The sequence below is a fragment of the Bidens hawaiensis genome, unplaced genomic scaffold, assembly GCF_021521415.1.
Source record: "Bidens hawaiensis isolate Kalapana, Puna unplaced genomic scaffold, B.hawaiensis_p1.1 tig00010780_1, whole genome shotgun sequence".
Taxonomy (NCBI): domain Eukaryota; kingdom Viridiplantae; phylum Streptophyta; class Magnoliopsida; order Asterales; family Asteraceae; genus Bidens; species Bidens hawaiensis.
Genome location: NW_027491828.1, coordinates 89,465 through 105,692, shown reverse-complemented (window position 1 = coordinate 105,692; position 16,228 = coordinate 89,465). Strand labels below are relative to the sequence as shown.

General features: G+C 43.8%; 1 protein-coding gene and 2 pseudogenes across 1 annotated transcript; 1 reads left to right on the top strand and 2 right to left on the bottom strand.

Moving 5' to 3' along the window:
* The first annotated feature begins 219 nt into the window (after positions 1 to 219).
* On the top strand, positions 220 to 1,272 carry LOC143536281 (putative carboxylesterase 8 pseudogene; annotated as a pseudogene).
* Positions 1,273 to 10,974: 9,702 nt separating this feature from the next.
* Positions 10,975 to 13,620, bottom strand: LOC143536316 (glyoxylate/hydroxypyruvate reductase HPR3-like). Its single transcript, XM_077030338.1, has 2 exons — positions 12,958 to 13,620; positions 10,975 to 11,619 (listed from the first exon to the last, which is right to left on the bottom strand). The coding sequence occupies exons 1-2, from the start codon at positions 13,390 to 13,392 to the stop codon at positions 11,092 to 11,094; spliced, it is 963 nt and encodes a 320-aa protein (XP_076886453.1). The 5' UTR covers positions 13,393 to 13,620; the 3' UTR covers positions 10,975 to 11,091.
* A 240-nt stretch (positions 13,621 to 13,860) lies between these two features.
* LOC143536317 (glyoxylate/hydroxypyruvate reductase HPR3-like) lies at positions 13,861 to 16,228 on the bottom strand (annotated as a pseudogene).

Below are 16,228 nucleotides of genomic sequence, written 5' to 3'. Positions count from 1 at the left end.
TGATTGATTGGATGAATAATGAGGGAGGCGCTTTGTAGAAAACGCCCCCCAACCCAAAACCATCCCAAAACATCCCGGGGGAGGTGTTCTAGAACACTTTGATGCATTTTTGTGAGCTAATGACGCCCATTACACATGACCTAAAAAATTTAACAGTTTTATATTCCCTTCTCATCTCTTCACACTTCACACTCTCTTTTAGAGAATATTGAATAATTTAAAGTTATCTTTTAGAGATTTTTTTTTTTGATATAAAATATTTTTTTTCTTTCAAAAATAAACTTTTATATCATCAAGCATTAAATGAATTTGTTACAACTACTCATCATTTTCAATTCATTAAAGACAAAAATCATGTGTCCATCCTTATATAACACAACAACCATCTTTATGTTTTCACCACAATCATGTCCGACCCGAAACCCGATTTGGATCCTTACGACTTCCTCAAAATCACCCACAACCCGGATGGGTCATTGCCCCGACACCGCCCGCTTCCATCGGTACCCCGCAACACCCGAACTCACAACCGAGTCCCAACTCGCTCTCTCCAAAGACATACAACTCAATACCGTCTTTGTCCGCCTCATCCGCCCCGTGTCACCACCTAAAACCGCCACCGGGAAACTCCCAGTCATCATTCATTTCCACGGTGGCGGTTTCATCCTTTTCAGCGCCACATCATACCCCTTCCAACATGCATGCTCGGTCATATCTGCCAAGTCACCAGCGCTGGTGATCACAGTTGAGTACCGTCTTGCACCTGAACACCGCCTCCCTGCTGCCTATGATGATGCCATGGAGGCGGTGTTATGGGTGCGTGACCAGGCACTGGGGACCACTGGCGCTGATGAGTGGTTGACTGAACTGGCAGACTTTTCAAAAGTCTACTTGATGGGAAGTAGCTCGGGAGCTAATATAGCCTACAACGCATGTCTACGATCGCTAGATCTTGATCTCAACCCGATCAAGATCGTAGGGATCATATTAAACCAACCCTTTTTCAGTGGGATCAAGCGTACTGAGTCAGAGCTTCGACTAGTGAATGATCATATCGTTCCTTTAATGGTGAATGATCTAATGTGGTCTCTGTGACTACCTGAAGGGAGTGATAGAGATCACGAGTACTGTAACCCCTTACGAGATCTGAATGAATCTCGTATTGAGAAGATCAGACGTTTACCAAAATGTCTGGTCAGGGGTTACGATGGCGATCCAATGATGGATAGACAAATGGAGTTTGTGATAAACAAATTTGATGAAGGGTACTGAAGAAACACTAACCGGACCCCGGGCAGATTACGAGTAACCTGGGGGTTAGATAGATGTTTCCCACGAGGGGTTAGACCCAGAGAAGATGGTTCTTCTGATAACCTGCAAAACAGACACCGTGAGCTTGTCACTGAGAAGGCGGGGGGTTCCTCCTTGTGACCACCCTCCGGCGTCAGAATCTGACTACATTGCTCTTTAAATATAAATGTATATTAAGAGATTGCTAGAGCAGATATCAGGTATAATATGATAAGATATGTTGGTAATGTGTTAAGATAAGATGATCATACCATTTGTGGTATTTATAGCCGAAGGTAGGTTTCCAAGGAGGTGTGGCCGGCTGCAACAGTATTCCTGTTCCACCAACAGTGGCCTACGCACGTGCCCTGCTGGTAGTTGGTGGGTAGGCAGCGGCTGATAGTGACCAGGCCTGCTGTGTACTATTCCTTTTCCACCAACTGCCGGCTATGCACGTGGTATGGCAGTAGTTGGTGAGTAGGCAGCGGCTAATAGTGACATACAGTACAGGAGCATGCTGCTCGCCATACTGTTGTCAATAAGCTGTCGTATATTTAGTCAGATCTTTTGCCCATACCTCGTCAGGTACAGTACAGAAGATCTTCCCGTATCGTACGGACTGGCTTATTTGGGCGGGAGTATTCCCCCTCCCGCCCTTGTGCGGGATTGTTCCCGGCTTTGCTCATTCCTTCAGGTGACACTGAGTGATTGAGAGCTAAGTGCCTTGTGCGTGTAGCCTTGCTGCGCGGGTGGCCTTCCCTGATGGCTTGTATCCGAAGCTGCGGGAACAGGCGGAGTCCTTCACCATTGGGAGGCATTTCCTGCGGGAACAGCTTGCGTACTGCGCGTAAGGACGTCACGTCTCTGAGCATGGTGGGTCCTGCGGGTCCAGTTGGTTTCTGCGCAGACGTCCCTCTTCAAGGTGAGTCTTGCGGGTCCAACTGGGCTCTGCTGGGACCTACCTCTTCAAGTCCCCCCAGTCCAATGTTCTTCTCATGAGTGTTTAATAAAGTGAGGTGAACTTTTGGACTTAAGCAAAGGGTTTTGAAAAGGGTTTTTTAAGGTTTTCCATGGGGATTCTTCCCGCGGAAGTCCTTGTCACTTGCAGAAATTCCCGAGTTTCCTGCTTGATCTTTGGGTATGATGCGGGTAGGCTGTAACCTCCTCGCAAGTCAGGAGCGTTGAGTCCCACTTGTGTGGATTTTCCCTGAGGTTTTGGTAGTTTTGAACATAGTGATCAATTGTGTTAAAACCACCAATTCCATCCTGGAGCCTCAAACAATGTAGTTCTCGACGTCCCCGCTATGCGGGGATGTTATTTCCGTTTCCGCAAGCATTGCCCAGAAGATCCTTCTTGGTTTCAATTCCCTGCGGAGCGCTAGGTATGTGAAGGGTTTTGCCTTAACACTGTACCCGCGCTCGTCTTACGGTTACTTTACTTCCAAGGTACCCCTGGCGTCAATTCCCTGCGGGTGCTAGGTATGTGAAGGGTTTTGCCTTAACACTGTACCCGCACCCGTCTTATAGTTACTTTGTTGCCGGGGTATTCTTGGCTTCAATTCCCTGCGGGTGCTAGGTATGTGAAGGGTTTTGCCTTAACACTGTACCCGCATCCGTCTTACGGTTACTTGTTTGCCAAGGTATTCTTGGCTTCAATTCCCTGCGGGTGCTAGGTATGTGAAGGGTTTTGCCTTAACACTGTACCCGCATCCGTCTTACGGTTACTTGTTTGCCAAGGTATTCTTGGCTTCAATTCCCTGCGGGTGCTAGGTATGTGAAGGGTTTTGCCTTAACACTGTACCCGCATCCGTCTTACGGTTACTTGTTTGCCAAGGTATTCTTGGCTTCAATTCCCTGCGGGTGCTAGGTATGTGAAGGGGTTTGCCTTAACACTGTACCCGCATCCGTCTTACGGTTACTTGGTTGCCAAGGTAAGGGGTATTTTCCCGCTTACTTTTGAATCTTTTTGAATTTTGAAATTCGAAGAGTTGGTGAAAGGATAAGAACAGTCCAAACCTCTGAAACGTCGTGTGACGGTTTCTTCTGACTGTGTCAGGACGTGCAGGAAGTTATGGTGACGTGACAGTACATGGTCATTCCAGACGCTTTTTCAGGCGCGTGGGCACGATTTTTCGGGCGCGTGGCCGCGAAATTAATGGTACGCGTCCTTTCAACAGCTGTTGCCAGCTTGCTTTTTGCCACGTGTCATAGTTTCATTGCACCTTCGATTTCTCTCTCTTCCGCATTAAATTCATCGCATTAATTGCGATTAGTATATAAAGGGGGAGAGGTTCTTTGTAATCCACACTTTCACTCTTCTCTTCATCTTTAGAACGATTTCCGGTGAATACTCATCTTTCAGTCGAGCATTCTCTTGAAATCGTTTTCTTCTTTTGCAAGATGTCGTCTCGTGATCTTGAGTCTACAGCCGATAACAAGTGTACTGCTGGCGAGTGCCAGTGTGCTCTGCCCGGTGATCTGTATCAGTACATCGTCAGGAAGTTCATGCTCGAGTCTCTCGAGCCTGAGTTTCCTGAACCCCACCAGACGGTGTATGATGCCCCCAGAGGCAAGATCGGGGTTTATGCTGCATTCTTTGTTTATGGGAATCTTAGATTCCCATTGACAAAGTTTGTTTTCCGTGTCCTGGAGAGGCACGGTGTGCACCTGACAGAGGTGCACCCGATGGCGATTGCCAAGATTCGGCACTTCGAGTGGGTGTGCCGGATTCTGGGCATTGAGCCCTATGTTGACCGCCTGATGACCTTCTACACTTGGAGGTGCATCCAGGGGTGGTATACATTGATAACCCGGATTAAGGGTTTGAAGATCTGCGCAACCGAGCGCAGTCTTCGCTCGTGGAAGCGGGAGTTCTTCTACATCTCCGCTCGCGCCATCCCCCTTGCCATGAAATTCAAGAACGGGCAAGCACTTCCCAGCCTTCACGCCTCCAACTACGAGGAGGCGGAATGGTTTTCGAAGATATCCCGGGTCCAATCTCCGGTTTACCGGTTTGCGGAGTCCGTGATGGTGATGTTGGGGATGAGCCGGGTGTGGAAGGAGGCGGATGCGCATAAGATCCCAATCGTCCTTGAATACGGTTCGAATTTTGTTCCTTACGGTATGCTTTGTTTCTTTTTGTTGATTTTGAATTTCTTCTAACTTCTTTCCTGTTTATTTCAGAGGGGAACGACTTGCAGTCGCTCCTGAACCCGCGGGAGGCTGACGGTCCCGCTTGGATGGGTACTCGCGCTCTAGACGAGAACGAGTTGCCCATCCTAGAACAAACGGCGGATCGGTTCGTGGAGGTCTACCCGCTCGGCCACGAGATCCTTAGCGCCAGGCGGCCAGGTAAGGCGCTATTCGACCCTCGACCCCTCAATGTTGAAACCTCTGCTGGAATTCCTTTAATCGTATGTTCTGATGAGGAATCCGCAGATGGTCCTCCGTTGGTGCGGAAGAAGAAGGCTGCCGGCGGGAAGGGGAAGGAGAAGGTGGCCTCCACTGCCGATCCGGTGCCTCGGTCTGATTCGGAGACCGAGAGCGAAGAGGTGGCGGGGAATCCCGGTGGTGATAAGACCACCGCTCCGGAGGCTGCGACGATTGTCACCTCCGGGGAGGCCAGGATGACAACGGTGACCGGTGCAAAGAGGCCGGCTCCATCGGGTTCGTCCCCGCCTCTCCGTACCTTTAGGCTCAAGAAAACCCGTAAGTACAACTTCCTTTACCTTTTATCTTCATAGCTTTATCATTTTAACACTTATCTTCTTTGTGCAGGCGTGGATGTTGACGCATTCCAGGGTGGAGCGCAGAGTAGTACCTCCCCGCCAATGACGGTAGGCCCGGTCAGCCTACCTGAGGTGACGACCCAGGCGCCTGCGCCTGCTTCCGCTGGTTCAGTTGCTCACTCCTTTGAGCCGACTGTTCCAGCTGTGATGACGTTACCGCCGGCTGTGAGTGCTATTTTTACCGCATCTTTCACCGAGCCGGCGGTTACTTTTGCTGCGGAATCCGCGGCGGCTACCGCGGCGGCTTCTACCATGCCTCCGTCATTGGCAACGACGGCCGATCCGTCAGGTATGCATGGGGCTTTTCGCCAACCTCTGCCTCCTTCCCATCTGCCTGACCTTTTGGATGGATTTCCCTTGGGTTCAGGTGATGGGTTTGGCGGCTATCGGCCTGTAATTGACCCTACAGGTGCGTAGGGTTCTTTTGGCCCATTTTATATATATTTTTTCTTTATCATCTTTTCCTAACTGCTTTATGTTTTTTGCAGTGTCGGATTCCAATGAAGTGTATGTTCCACGATGGAACATTCGCCGAGGAACAACCCTTCGCACCCCTGTGGAGTGCGTGGAATGGGCTCGTCACGCTGCTCCCAGTGGTGCGTTGGGGGAAGCCATGGCTAGCTACCAGGAGGGTAGGCTAACCAATGAGCTTCGGATTCTCCTGGCCCGGATGCAGCCGCGCGTCGAGCTGCTTTGTCGTGAAAACGACAAGTTAAAAGCAGCTCGCCTTAAAGAAGTGGCTCAGGCGCGGGCTGTCCGGGAGGAGAACCAAAGGCTTTCCGCAGTAGCTGCGGAAAAGGAGAAGGCCTTCAAGGCTCTCGAGGTTGAAGTTCAGGCTCGGCTCGAGGCCCGTTCCAAGGCTGCCCAAGCTGTTAATGAACAGCTTCGGCTGGCTAAGGAAACTGCGAGGAACGCAACCGAGAGGGCCACCAAGGCTGAAGCTGTTGCTGAGCCTCTACGCGTGGAGAATGAAGAGCTTAAAGCAAAATTAGAGGCTCTCCAGCAGGCTCATGATGCCTTGGCGATGGAAGACGCCAAAAAGCTCCAGGAGATCTTGGACCAGAGGGGGGTGCTTGACCATACCGAGCGGAAGCTAAAGGGCGTCGAAGAGGCTGCGGCTAAAGAAGTGTTGCTTGCCAACCTCAACAAGAGTGAAGCCGAACGCGCCCGTAACGAAGCTCAAGCTGCCCTCCAAGAAGCTCTGGTTGCCAAAGAATGGCTTCTTCGAGAAGCGTTGTCTCAGGTATGCTTTTCATTTCTTTACGCTTTTCTTTGTAGATAGAAAAGGTTTTGATACTTGTATATTTTCTTGTAGGTTGTGCATCGGGTCTTCTCAGAGACCTCTTATGATGATGCTATGAGCGCAGCCCTCAACGCTTCTCACGAGGATGGGGAAAAGGCCGGCTTCCTGCTTGGTCTAGGGTTCGTTGAGAAAGGCATCCCGCCTTCCAACTTCCCTTTGTACAATGTTGATACTGAAGCTGTTTACGACCAAGCAGTGAATCAGTACGCCGCCTTCCCGCATCCGGTGGTGGAGAAGGTGAATCAAGTTGCTGCTGCTGATGATGGGTTAGCTATCCTTAAAGCTTTCCTTGAACTGCCACGATCTACTGATGGTGCTGGTCCAAGTGGAAGTGGCCCTGAAGCTTGATCCTGAAGATCCCTTCCCACTGCTAGGATAGATTTATCTTGTATAGATTTATTTTCTTGTAGGCGGGTAGTTACCCGGCCATTCTTGTAATGAATCATTGTGAAATATAAATCTTTTTGCGGGTAAGACCGCTACTTTCATTGGGTTCCTTGCTTTGTAAACGTTATATGACTTGCATACTTTAGTTTAAATTAGCAATTTTCCAAGTGTTTAGAATAAGTTAACCTTTGAACGTGGTAGATAATAGGTTGAAGTTTTGCTTCCTTTTTCGTGATTGTGCGGGTAGGACCGTCACTTGCACTTAGTAGGATGGCTAAACTTTACCTATATCTGACCTGCGTGGAGGTTTTCCTCATCTTTTTTGAAATTTCTAAGTGTTTAGGATAAGTTAACCTTTGAACGTGGTAGATAATAGGTTGAAGTTTTGCTTCCTCTTTCGTGATTGTGCGGGTAGGACCGTCACTTGCACTTAGTAGGATGGCTAAACTTTACCTATATCTGACCTGCGTGTAGGTTTTCCTCATCTTTTTTGAAATTTCTAAGTGTTTAGGATAAGTTAACCTTTGAACGTGGTAGATAATAGGTTGAAGTTTTGCTTCCTCTTTCGTGATTGTGCGGGTAGGACCGTCACTTGCACTTAGTAGGATGGCTAAACTTTACCTATATCTGACCTGCGTGGAGGTTTTCCTCATCTTTTTTGAAATTTCTAAGTGTTTAGGATAAGTTAACCTTTGAACGTGGTAGATAATAGGTTGAAGTTTTGCTTCCTCTTTCGTGATTGTGCGGGTAGGACCGTCACTTGCACTTAGTAGGATGGCTAAACTTTACCTATATCTGACCTGCGTGTAGGTTTTCCTCATCCTTTTGTTAGAAATTCTCTGTTTTGAATAACCGTTCGACGCGCGGTTGTTAATAGGTTAGTGTTCAGTTTCCTCTCCTGATTCATGCGGATAGACCGGCACTTTCATTTAATGGGATAACTGAACTTTTCCCCTTCAACTGACTTGCGTGAAGGTTTGTCGTTTTTTGGGTTTATGCGGGTTTTGCCGCCTTCCCCACGCAACGACTATCCACGTAATTATGCGGTGAAAACCGGCATATTAGTGTTGAATAAAATAACCGTTCGACGCGCGGTTGTTAATAGGTTAGTGTTCAGTTTCCTCTCATGATTCATGCGGATAGACCGGCACTTTCATTTAGTAGGATGACTGAACTTTTCCCCTTCAACTGACCTGCGTGAAGGTTTGTCGTTTTTTGGGTTTATGCGGTTTTTGACGCCTTCCCCACGCAACGACTATCCACGTAATTATGCGGTGAAAACCGGCATATTAGTGTTCAAAGTTCATTAAAGTATAAATGTGAAATCATCAGCGTCGATGTTCTAAGGAGAATCATTTCCATTAGAAGTGGCTCTTGGCCTTTTCTTTACAAATTTTGGAATTGATCTACATGCAAACTGTGTAATTGAGCTCCCTTCCATGTTGTTGGGATGGGAGTGCCATCGAGCCGATACGCACCTGGTTCGGGATCTCGTTCTTTACGCAGCATATAGTCTCCACATTGAAGCTGGAATTTTTATTCGTGTTTTCCCCAGCTGTGGTTCTACACGAATCAGCCTGCTCAGCGTTCATTGCGCCACGAGGTGTGCGAGCGTCCCATCTCTGACAAATGCTTCGACCATGTCTTTTACGTCTATGCATTCTTCAGTGTTGTGGCCTTTTGTCCTGTGAAAGTCACAGTATTTGCTCCGATCGGCATTGTGACGATGTCGGATTATTGGAGGCTTTGGCCATGGGAGCTCCTCAGTGGCGAATATCTCGGTGACGCTTTTGGTGAGCGGCGTCCATCTGGAGTTCTGGTTTGACTGTACGTTATCTCTTCCGCCTAACCGATGCTGTAAGCCGGATGAGGTGTCAAAGTTTACCCTTGACTGCCAAATGCCTAGCTTCCGCTTTTTGTTTAATCGGGCGGTAAGGACGTTGTCTTCTCTTGTTTTCTGGGTGTAGAGGTTTGTGCTCTGTGGGAGATCTCTACCCAGTTGCTTCTCTGTTTCCGCAAAGCGTTTAGCTGCTGTCATGATGGCATCCCATGTGGATGGCATGCCATCTTTACCCGTTAAGGTGCGGATGAGCTCTGGGTCGTTCGCGCCCTGAATAAAAGCAGCGCGAACAAGATCTTCGCTAATGTTACCCAGACTTAGCTTCTTCGAGTTGAAGCGAGTGATGAAGTCTAGCAAAGATTCATCTTTTTCTCGAATGCACTTGAGGATTGTCCATTGCTCCTCGGTATACTTTCGTTGTTGGCTGAAGTGTTGGCTAAACTTCTGTTGGAAGTCAGCCCAGTCGTAGATGTGGTTGACCGGTAGACGATCGAACCACGCTCTAGCAGCCCCGACAAGCGTCATTTGGAACATGTAACACCACGTCGGTTCCGTCCAACTACTGACGGTTGCCCCTGCTATGAATCTGTTCAAATGATCATCTGGGTCGGATATACCATCATATGTGCCTATGCTGGACATTTGTTTGGCACTTTTTGGGGCAATTGCTTCTGCAATGTCCCTTGCAAATTTGGACGTTCCCGCATTTGCAACATTTGGTCTGAATGTTTTGGAGAAGTCACGTGGACTTCCACCTGTGTTTTTTGGTTTAAAGGCTTCTCCAAAATGCCTTCTCGGTTGTGAGTCCGTTTCCTTACGCTTCCCTTTTGCCCTATGGCGAGGGTTCGCGTCGGAGTCGGACTCCTCAGAGTCATCGTCCCAGTATTCGAATTCGTCAGCCTGTTGGACGGAACGCAAGCGTTCGTCCAACTCAGCTTGGAATTCCTTTTGACGTGCCTCCGCCCATGCCTTAACTTCATCGAGTGTTTGGCGGGGGAGTCTTGTTCGTTTCTCTAACTGGGTATCGGTGAATCCCAGTGAGCGATTATTTACTGCACTTGCCCCAGCTTGGGTAACTGGGGTAGTGTTCGTAAAATTTACTTCACTTGCCCCGGCTTGGGTAACCGGGGTAGTGTTTGTAAAGACTGTGTAGCCGGTATTCCCCCCAGTAGCTGGGGTTGTGGTTACCGGAATTTCTTTAACCATCTTTCTAGTAGTTTGAAAAAACTGGAGAAAAATGAAGTTCTAGCTTTATGCACGGATGGCGCCAATGAAGAAACACTAACCGGACCCCGGGCAGATTACGAGTAACCTGGGGGTTAGATAGATGTTTCCCACGAGGGGTTAGACCCAGAGAAGATGGTTCTTCTGATAACCTGCAAAACAGACACCGTGAGCTTGTCACTGAGAAGGCGGGGGGTTCCTCCTTGTGACCACCCTCCGGCGTCAGAATCTGACTACATTGCTCTTTAAATATAAATGTATATTAAGAGATTGCTAGAGCAGATATCAGGTATAATATGATAAGATATGTTGGTAATGTGTTAAGATAAGATGATCATACCATTTGTGGTATTTATAGCCGAAGGTAGGTTTCCAAGGAGGTGTGGCCGGCTGCAACAGTATTCCTGTTCCACCAACAGTGGCCTACGCACGTGCCCTGCTGGTAGTTGGTGGGTAGGCAGCGGCTGATAGTGACCAGGCCTGCTGTGTACTATTCCTTTTCCACCAACTGCCGGCTATGCACGTGGTATGGCAGTAGTTGGTGAGTAGGCAGCGGCTAATAGTGACATACAGTACAGGAGCATGCTGCTCGCCATACTGTTGTCAATAAATTGTCGTATATTTAGTCAGATCTTTTGCCCATACCTCGTCAGGTACAGTACAGAAGATCTTCCCGTATCGTACGGACTGGCTTATTTGGGCGGGAGTATTCCCCCTCCCGCCCTTGTGCGGGATTGTTCCCGGCTTTGCTCATTCCTTCAGGTGACACTGAGTGATTGAGAGCTAAGTGCCTTGTGCGTGTAGCCTTGCTGCGCGGGTGGCCTTCCCTGATGGCTTGTATCCGAAGCTGCGGGAACAGGCGGAGTCCTTCACCATTGGGAGGCATTTCCTGCGGGAACAGCTTGCGTACTGCGCGTAAGGACGTCACGTCTCTGAGCATGGTGGGTCCTGCGGGTCCAGTTGGTTTCTGCGCAGACGTTCCTCTTCAAGGTGAGTCTTGCGGGTTCAACTGGGCTCTGCTGGGACCTACCTCTTCATTGGCGCCATCCGTGGGACAAAAAGCCCCCGTGGGAACCATCTTCTCTGGCGCCATTCATGGTGTTGAGATCTTTGATCAACAAAAAGCCCAAGTCTTATATGATGATGTCAAGGCTTTTATTTGGACTTCTAATGACAAAAAGTCAACTTTATAATAAGTTTGTGTATTTATTGAATTACAATAATAATGAAAAATAAAAGTACAGTTTATGTTTGTGTGATTAAAAATCGTTACTAACAGGAGTAATCAAGGGTCTGTTAGCGAAAAAAGCTTCTAAGTTATTGACTACAATCTGAGCAGCATCTTGAAAACATTCCTTTGTGCACGCGCTACTATGTGGCAAAACAACAACATTGTCCAATCCAAACAACTCTTTAGGCACGTTTGGTTCGTTTTCATAAACATCCAATCCCGCACCACCGATTTCACCTTCGACCAGACACCTGACTAGTTCCACCTCATCGATAATAGCCCCACGGGCCACATTTACAATGACTCCGTTTTTTCCTAACGCGGTCATGACTTTGTTATTGATCATGTGACATGTGTCTTTAGTTAATGCGCAACAAAGAATGAGTGCGTCGGAATTGGAAGCGAGCTCGAGGACATTTGGGTAGTAAGTCAAAGGTGTGGTGTGTTTCTTTTGCCTTGAAGTGTATGAGACTATGCAGCCCATGGCTTGTAGTCTTGTAGCAACTTTTGAACCAATGTTTCCAAGACCAACAATTCCAATCCTCTTTCCTCCTAACTGAAATTAAAAGAGTTAAAATAATACATAATTACTATAAATACGTTCAGTCATTTTCAGTTTTCAATAGCAAATCAATTATACCTATATGAAATGACAATCTTATCGTTTTTACTTAAAACAAAAAAAATGTGAATTCTAAATAAGGTTTTTTAATTTATTTAAATTAAACTAAAGATATGACTTGTATACCGCATGGTACATAGTTTCTAAAATAAAAATGCAACAAAACGGTAAAATCAACACAAATATGATCAGTGTAATTTAGTCTACGGCTCTCTAATGCATACCCGTAAGCCATACTCGATATGGACACACTTTTGGGAAGGGCGAGACTTGAGCTCGCTGCCCAACTAGAATTAAATTATATATATATATATGTGTGTGTGTGTGTGTGTGTGTATTAATTTATAAGGTTTGAATCAAATACAAATGAAATTAATGTGCGAAACGTGAGAATCAATTAGAGTAATTATATATACAAGTAGAGTAATTATGTAATTACATAATTACTCTACTTGTATATATAATTACTCTACTTGATTCTCACGTTTAATACGTTAATTTCATTTGTACGTTAAGATTCCTCTTAATTTATATTATGTTGATTGTTTTCATAACTTCCACAAATGCATTAATGATTTGTATACTATGTTTATTTTTAGTTTATAAGATTAAAAGTATTTAAAATATTAAGATTGTTTAGATAAATATATATGCAAGGTTTTAAAATTAAAACCATTAACTTATATAACTTTACTAACATAGCATTTGTTTCGGCTAGGGGGTGTTTTTTAACCGAACATGTCCCGAAGCCACCCGAACATGAATTAGAGAATTCCTGAAAACCCCTAACCTGAATACATGAATCCAAAAATCCAAACCTTAGATGGGTTGGTTATTGTGTCTTTTTTTCTCAACAAAAAACCCGAACAACCCAACCCGAATTAACAACGGAACATTTAATGTCTTTTCTTTATAGATGTATTTTGGTTTGCAGACTTAGGTATTTGAAATATTATGTTACATAGTTTGGGACTTTTGAACAGTATCATATGATGTTTGAATTTTTATGATATTTATTTAGTAGCACGATGATAATTTTTATATATAAAATATATATTTTTACACGAAAACCGAACAACCTGACCCGAACTTACTCCAACCCGAGTTTATATAATATTGTAAAATAATTTGATTTGACATAAAAGATGACTATCAAAAATAAATGTAAAAGTGATTGTAAATTATAGATAAAAATATTTATACATTTTGTAGAAAATTAGAGTTTCTTCAAAAGATAAATGGATATTTGATTGGATTAAAAATGGGACTAACCATTGAACCTAGAAGATACTGCTTTGTATCATGCCTAATTCTTCTCATGACTTCAATCAAAAGTCCTACAGCCACATCAGCTACATCATCAGAAAACACATCTCTCACATTAGTAACCCTAATCCCGCACTTGCGACACTCAACCATATCTATATGGTTGACCCCAGTAGTGGTAGTGACAACTAGTTCTAGAGCCGGAAGGTCCCTTAACACCTCGGCTGTGATTGGACTAGAAGCCGAGCATAGAACAACTTTTACGGATTGTGCATTGGCTCGTAGGAAATCGTGTGTAGGCAAAGGTGAGTCGTATGCTTTGAGGATTTGGAACTTGTTCGAGATGTATTGTTCGTGGACCACGAACACGGGTGGCGGCTTGATTACTAGTACTTGATGTGGTGATTGTGATGAAAGACATTGGTGATGTTTTGAGTCCATGTTAGAATAATGAAGTGAAGTTGTGTTTGCATTTATGCTAAGGCCACACTATGTAATGTGGATCGAATATTATTCAAAAAACTAATTAAAAAGTAACTAAATTATAAAATTATAAGTCATGCATGCATCTTGCCACATTGAGGTTTGTATCATACCAATAGTTTAATGTAAGGGACAAACATTCTCAAAGTTTGTAACATGATAACATATTTCTTTAGATTACTTTTCAATGCTTATTTTTATATAGACAACACTACTTTTTATTGAGCTGTTTTTCATTAAAAAGTAAAATATTATGTATTTTAAACTTAGAGGCATGTATGAAATTTTCTTAGAGCATTCTCAGTCTGTTCTCTATAAATATATGAGCAGGTTTTGAAAATTATATACATTTGTAATTTAGTAAGAGGCCCAGGCCACTATTATCAAGTCTATGATTACATAAGACGCCTAAATCTATAGCTCTTATATTTTTCTTGTGTTAACTTGTAAACTTTTCATCATTCATACAAATTCAATGCATTTCCAAATCAGTACTTTTAAGAAAATTGGCTTGGCTCCTGCAATCCTAGTTAAGGGTGTTGCCTTCACCCATTCAAGGTGACGCCCCCAAACCCCTAATGGTATGTGGACTTTGTCCCTAGTGACCTTAGAGGTTCCTTTGTACTACAATCACCATAACCATAGATAATACAATAAAAAGGAACATTAAACATCTTCAAACTCGTATCAAATTTATAAGTAAATTCTGATTTCTCAAAATAGCTTGTTGGTACCAAAATCATTTACGAATGTAACATAATACAATAAAAAGAAACATTAAACATTATGACATGGATAAATTTAGTTATAAAGCACACATGAAATGATTAGAATTTGTTGTCAACAAGAGTAAGCAAGGGGTTATTCATGAAAAATGCCTCCAAGTTACCTATCAAAATCTGCGCCACGTCATAAAACGATTCCTTTGTCAAGCCGTTGTATGAGGACATTATCCAATTCATACAACTTTGTAGGTACGTTTCGTTCATCTTCAAAAACATCTAAACCAACACCACCAATTTCACCCTCCACCAAACACTCCACTAACTCCACCTCATCAATAAGGGCACCACGGGCCACATTCACGATGACACCTTTTTTTTCCTAAGGCCAGCATGACCTTTTTGTTGATCATGTTACGTGTGTCGTTGGTCAATGCACAACAGAGGACCAGTGCATCGGAGTCTAAAGCGAGTTGGAGGATATTTGGGTAGAATGTGAAGGGGATAGATGGTTTTTTCCGCCTTGAAGTGTATGAGACTACGCAACCCATGGCCTCAAGTCTTGTGGCAACTCTAGATCCAACGTTTCCAAGCCCAACAATTCCGACTCTTTTGCCTCCTCCCTTGAAAATCATAACATATCAAAACGATTATCATAATCACTATGATACTAAGAATTTTAATATCTGGTTCATATATATTTGGATATGTTAGCCAAAATGAATGTGATAGATCATCGATTATTTCCTATTAATTTCATCATTTTTTATAATTATTTCTTTATAAAATTTCATATATCTCCCTCTAAACTTGTAGAATTGCAATTTGCACATACCCCTAAAGTGCAAGTTTCATTGCATAATGTACTTGTATTTGAAGATACTTGTATTTTATCAAGTTTAGATGGAGATATATGAAATTGAGTTTAGAATTAGTAAATAGATGTTTGGACTTTGCTAGAAAAAGTATTACTTTTTTGGAGCATTTATATTTCGCTAGAAAAAGTTTGAGCTTGAAATAAAAATGATGATACAGTATTAGGTATACACCATTTCAACTTAATGACAGTTATACTTTTCAATTATAACTTATATGAGATGTGGAATGCACCAAGAAAGAAAGCAGTATTTTAGTTAAATTATAAGTTGTATTTAAAATCAGATTGAATATTTTAGTTAAATTATAAGTTGTATTTAAAATCAGATTGAATATTTTGGTTATATTATAAGGTGTACTTAAAAACCAGATTGAACATATTTTAAACCCACTAAACCGTTAGTTTAAATACTGGTTTGAGTTTTCAAATCATATCTAGTTATAAACCTTCATGTTCACATAATCAACTAAAACAACTTATTAATTATACAACAAAATCAAACATATGAAATTTGTAACCGGTTTTAGGGAAATTTGTAGTTCTTGGAAAAATCTCTTTTCTAAATTATGTACTAATTAATATACAATATTAATTGGTACTATAAGTATAGACACACCGAGTGAATCTTATCCCACACCCTTTAAAAAGTCAAAACAATTGTCCGACATAAACTGGATGGCTGACTGGTGTGGGATCACATGTCACACGGTGTGAGAATAGCTCGTCCCATTTATTAATTACATACCTTGGCACCAAGAGGATACACGCTTAAATTTGACCAAAGCCCACCACGAACAAACCTATCTCCGCTTGTAATCCTCCTCATAACATCAACCAACAATCCTACCGCTCCATCAAGCACATCATCAGCATACACATCTCCAGCATTAGTAACATTAATTCCTCTATATCGACATTCATCCATGTCGATGTTATTAACGCCCGTGGCCTCAGAGACAACGAGTTTGAGAGATGGTAAGTCATTTATCACTTGGGTTGTGATCGGACATGAGCCTGAGCATAGGATCACTTTCACAAACTGTGCATGGGCGTGCAAGAACTCGTGAATAGGTAGTGGTGAATTGTATGCTTTGAGGATGTGAAATCGGTCCGTGAAGTAGTGTTCGTAGATGACGAATATGCGAGGCGGACGGAGGACAAGTACTTGCCGGAGTTGGTGGTCTTGTGGATCCAT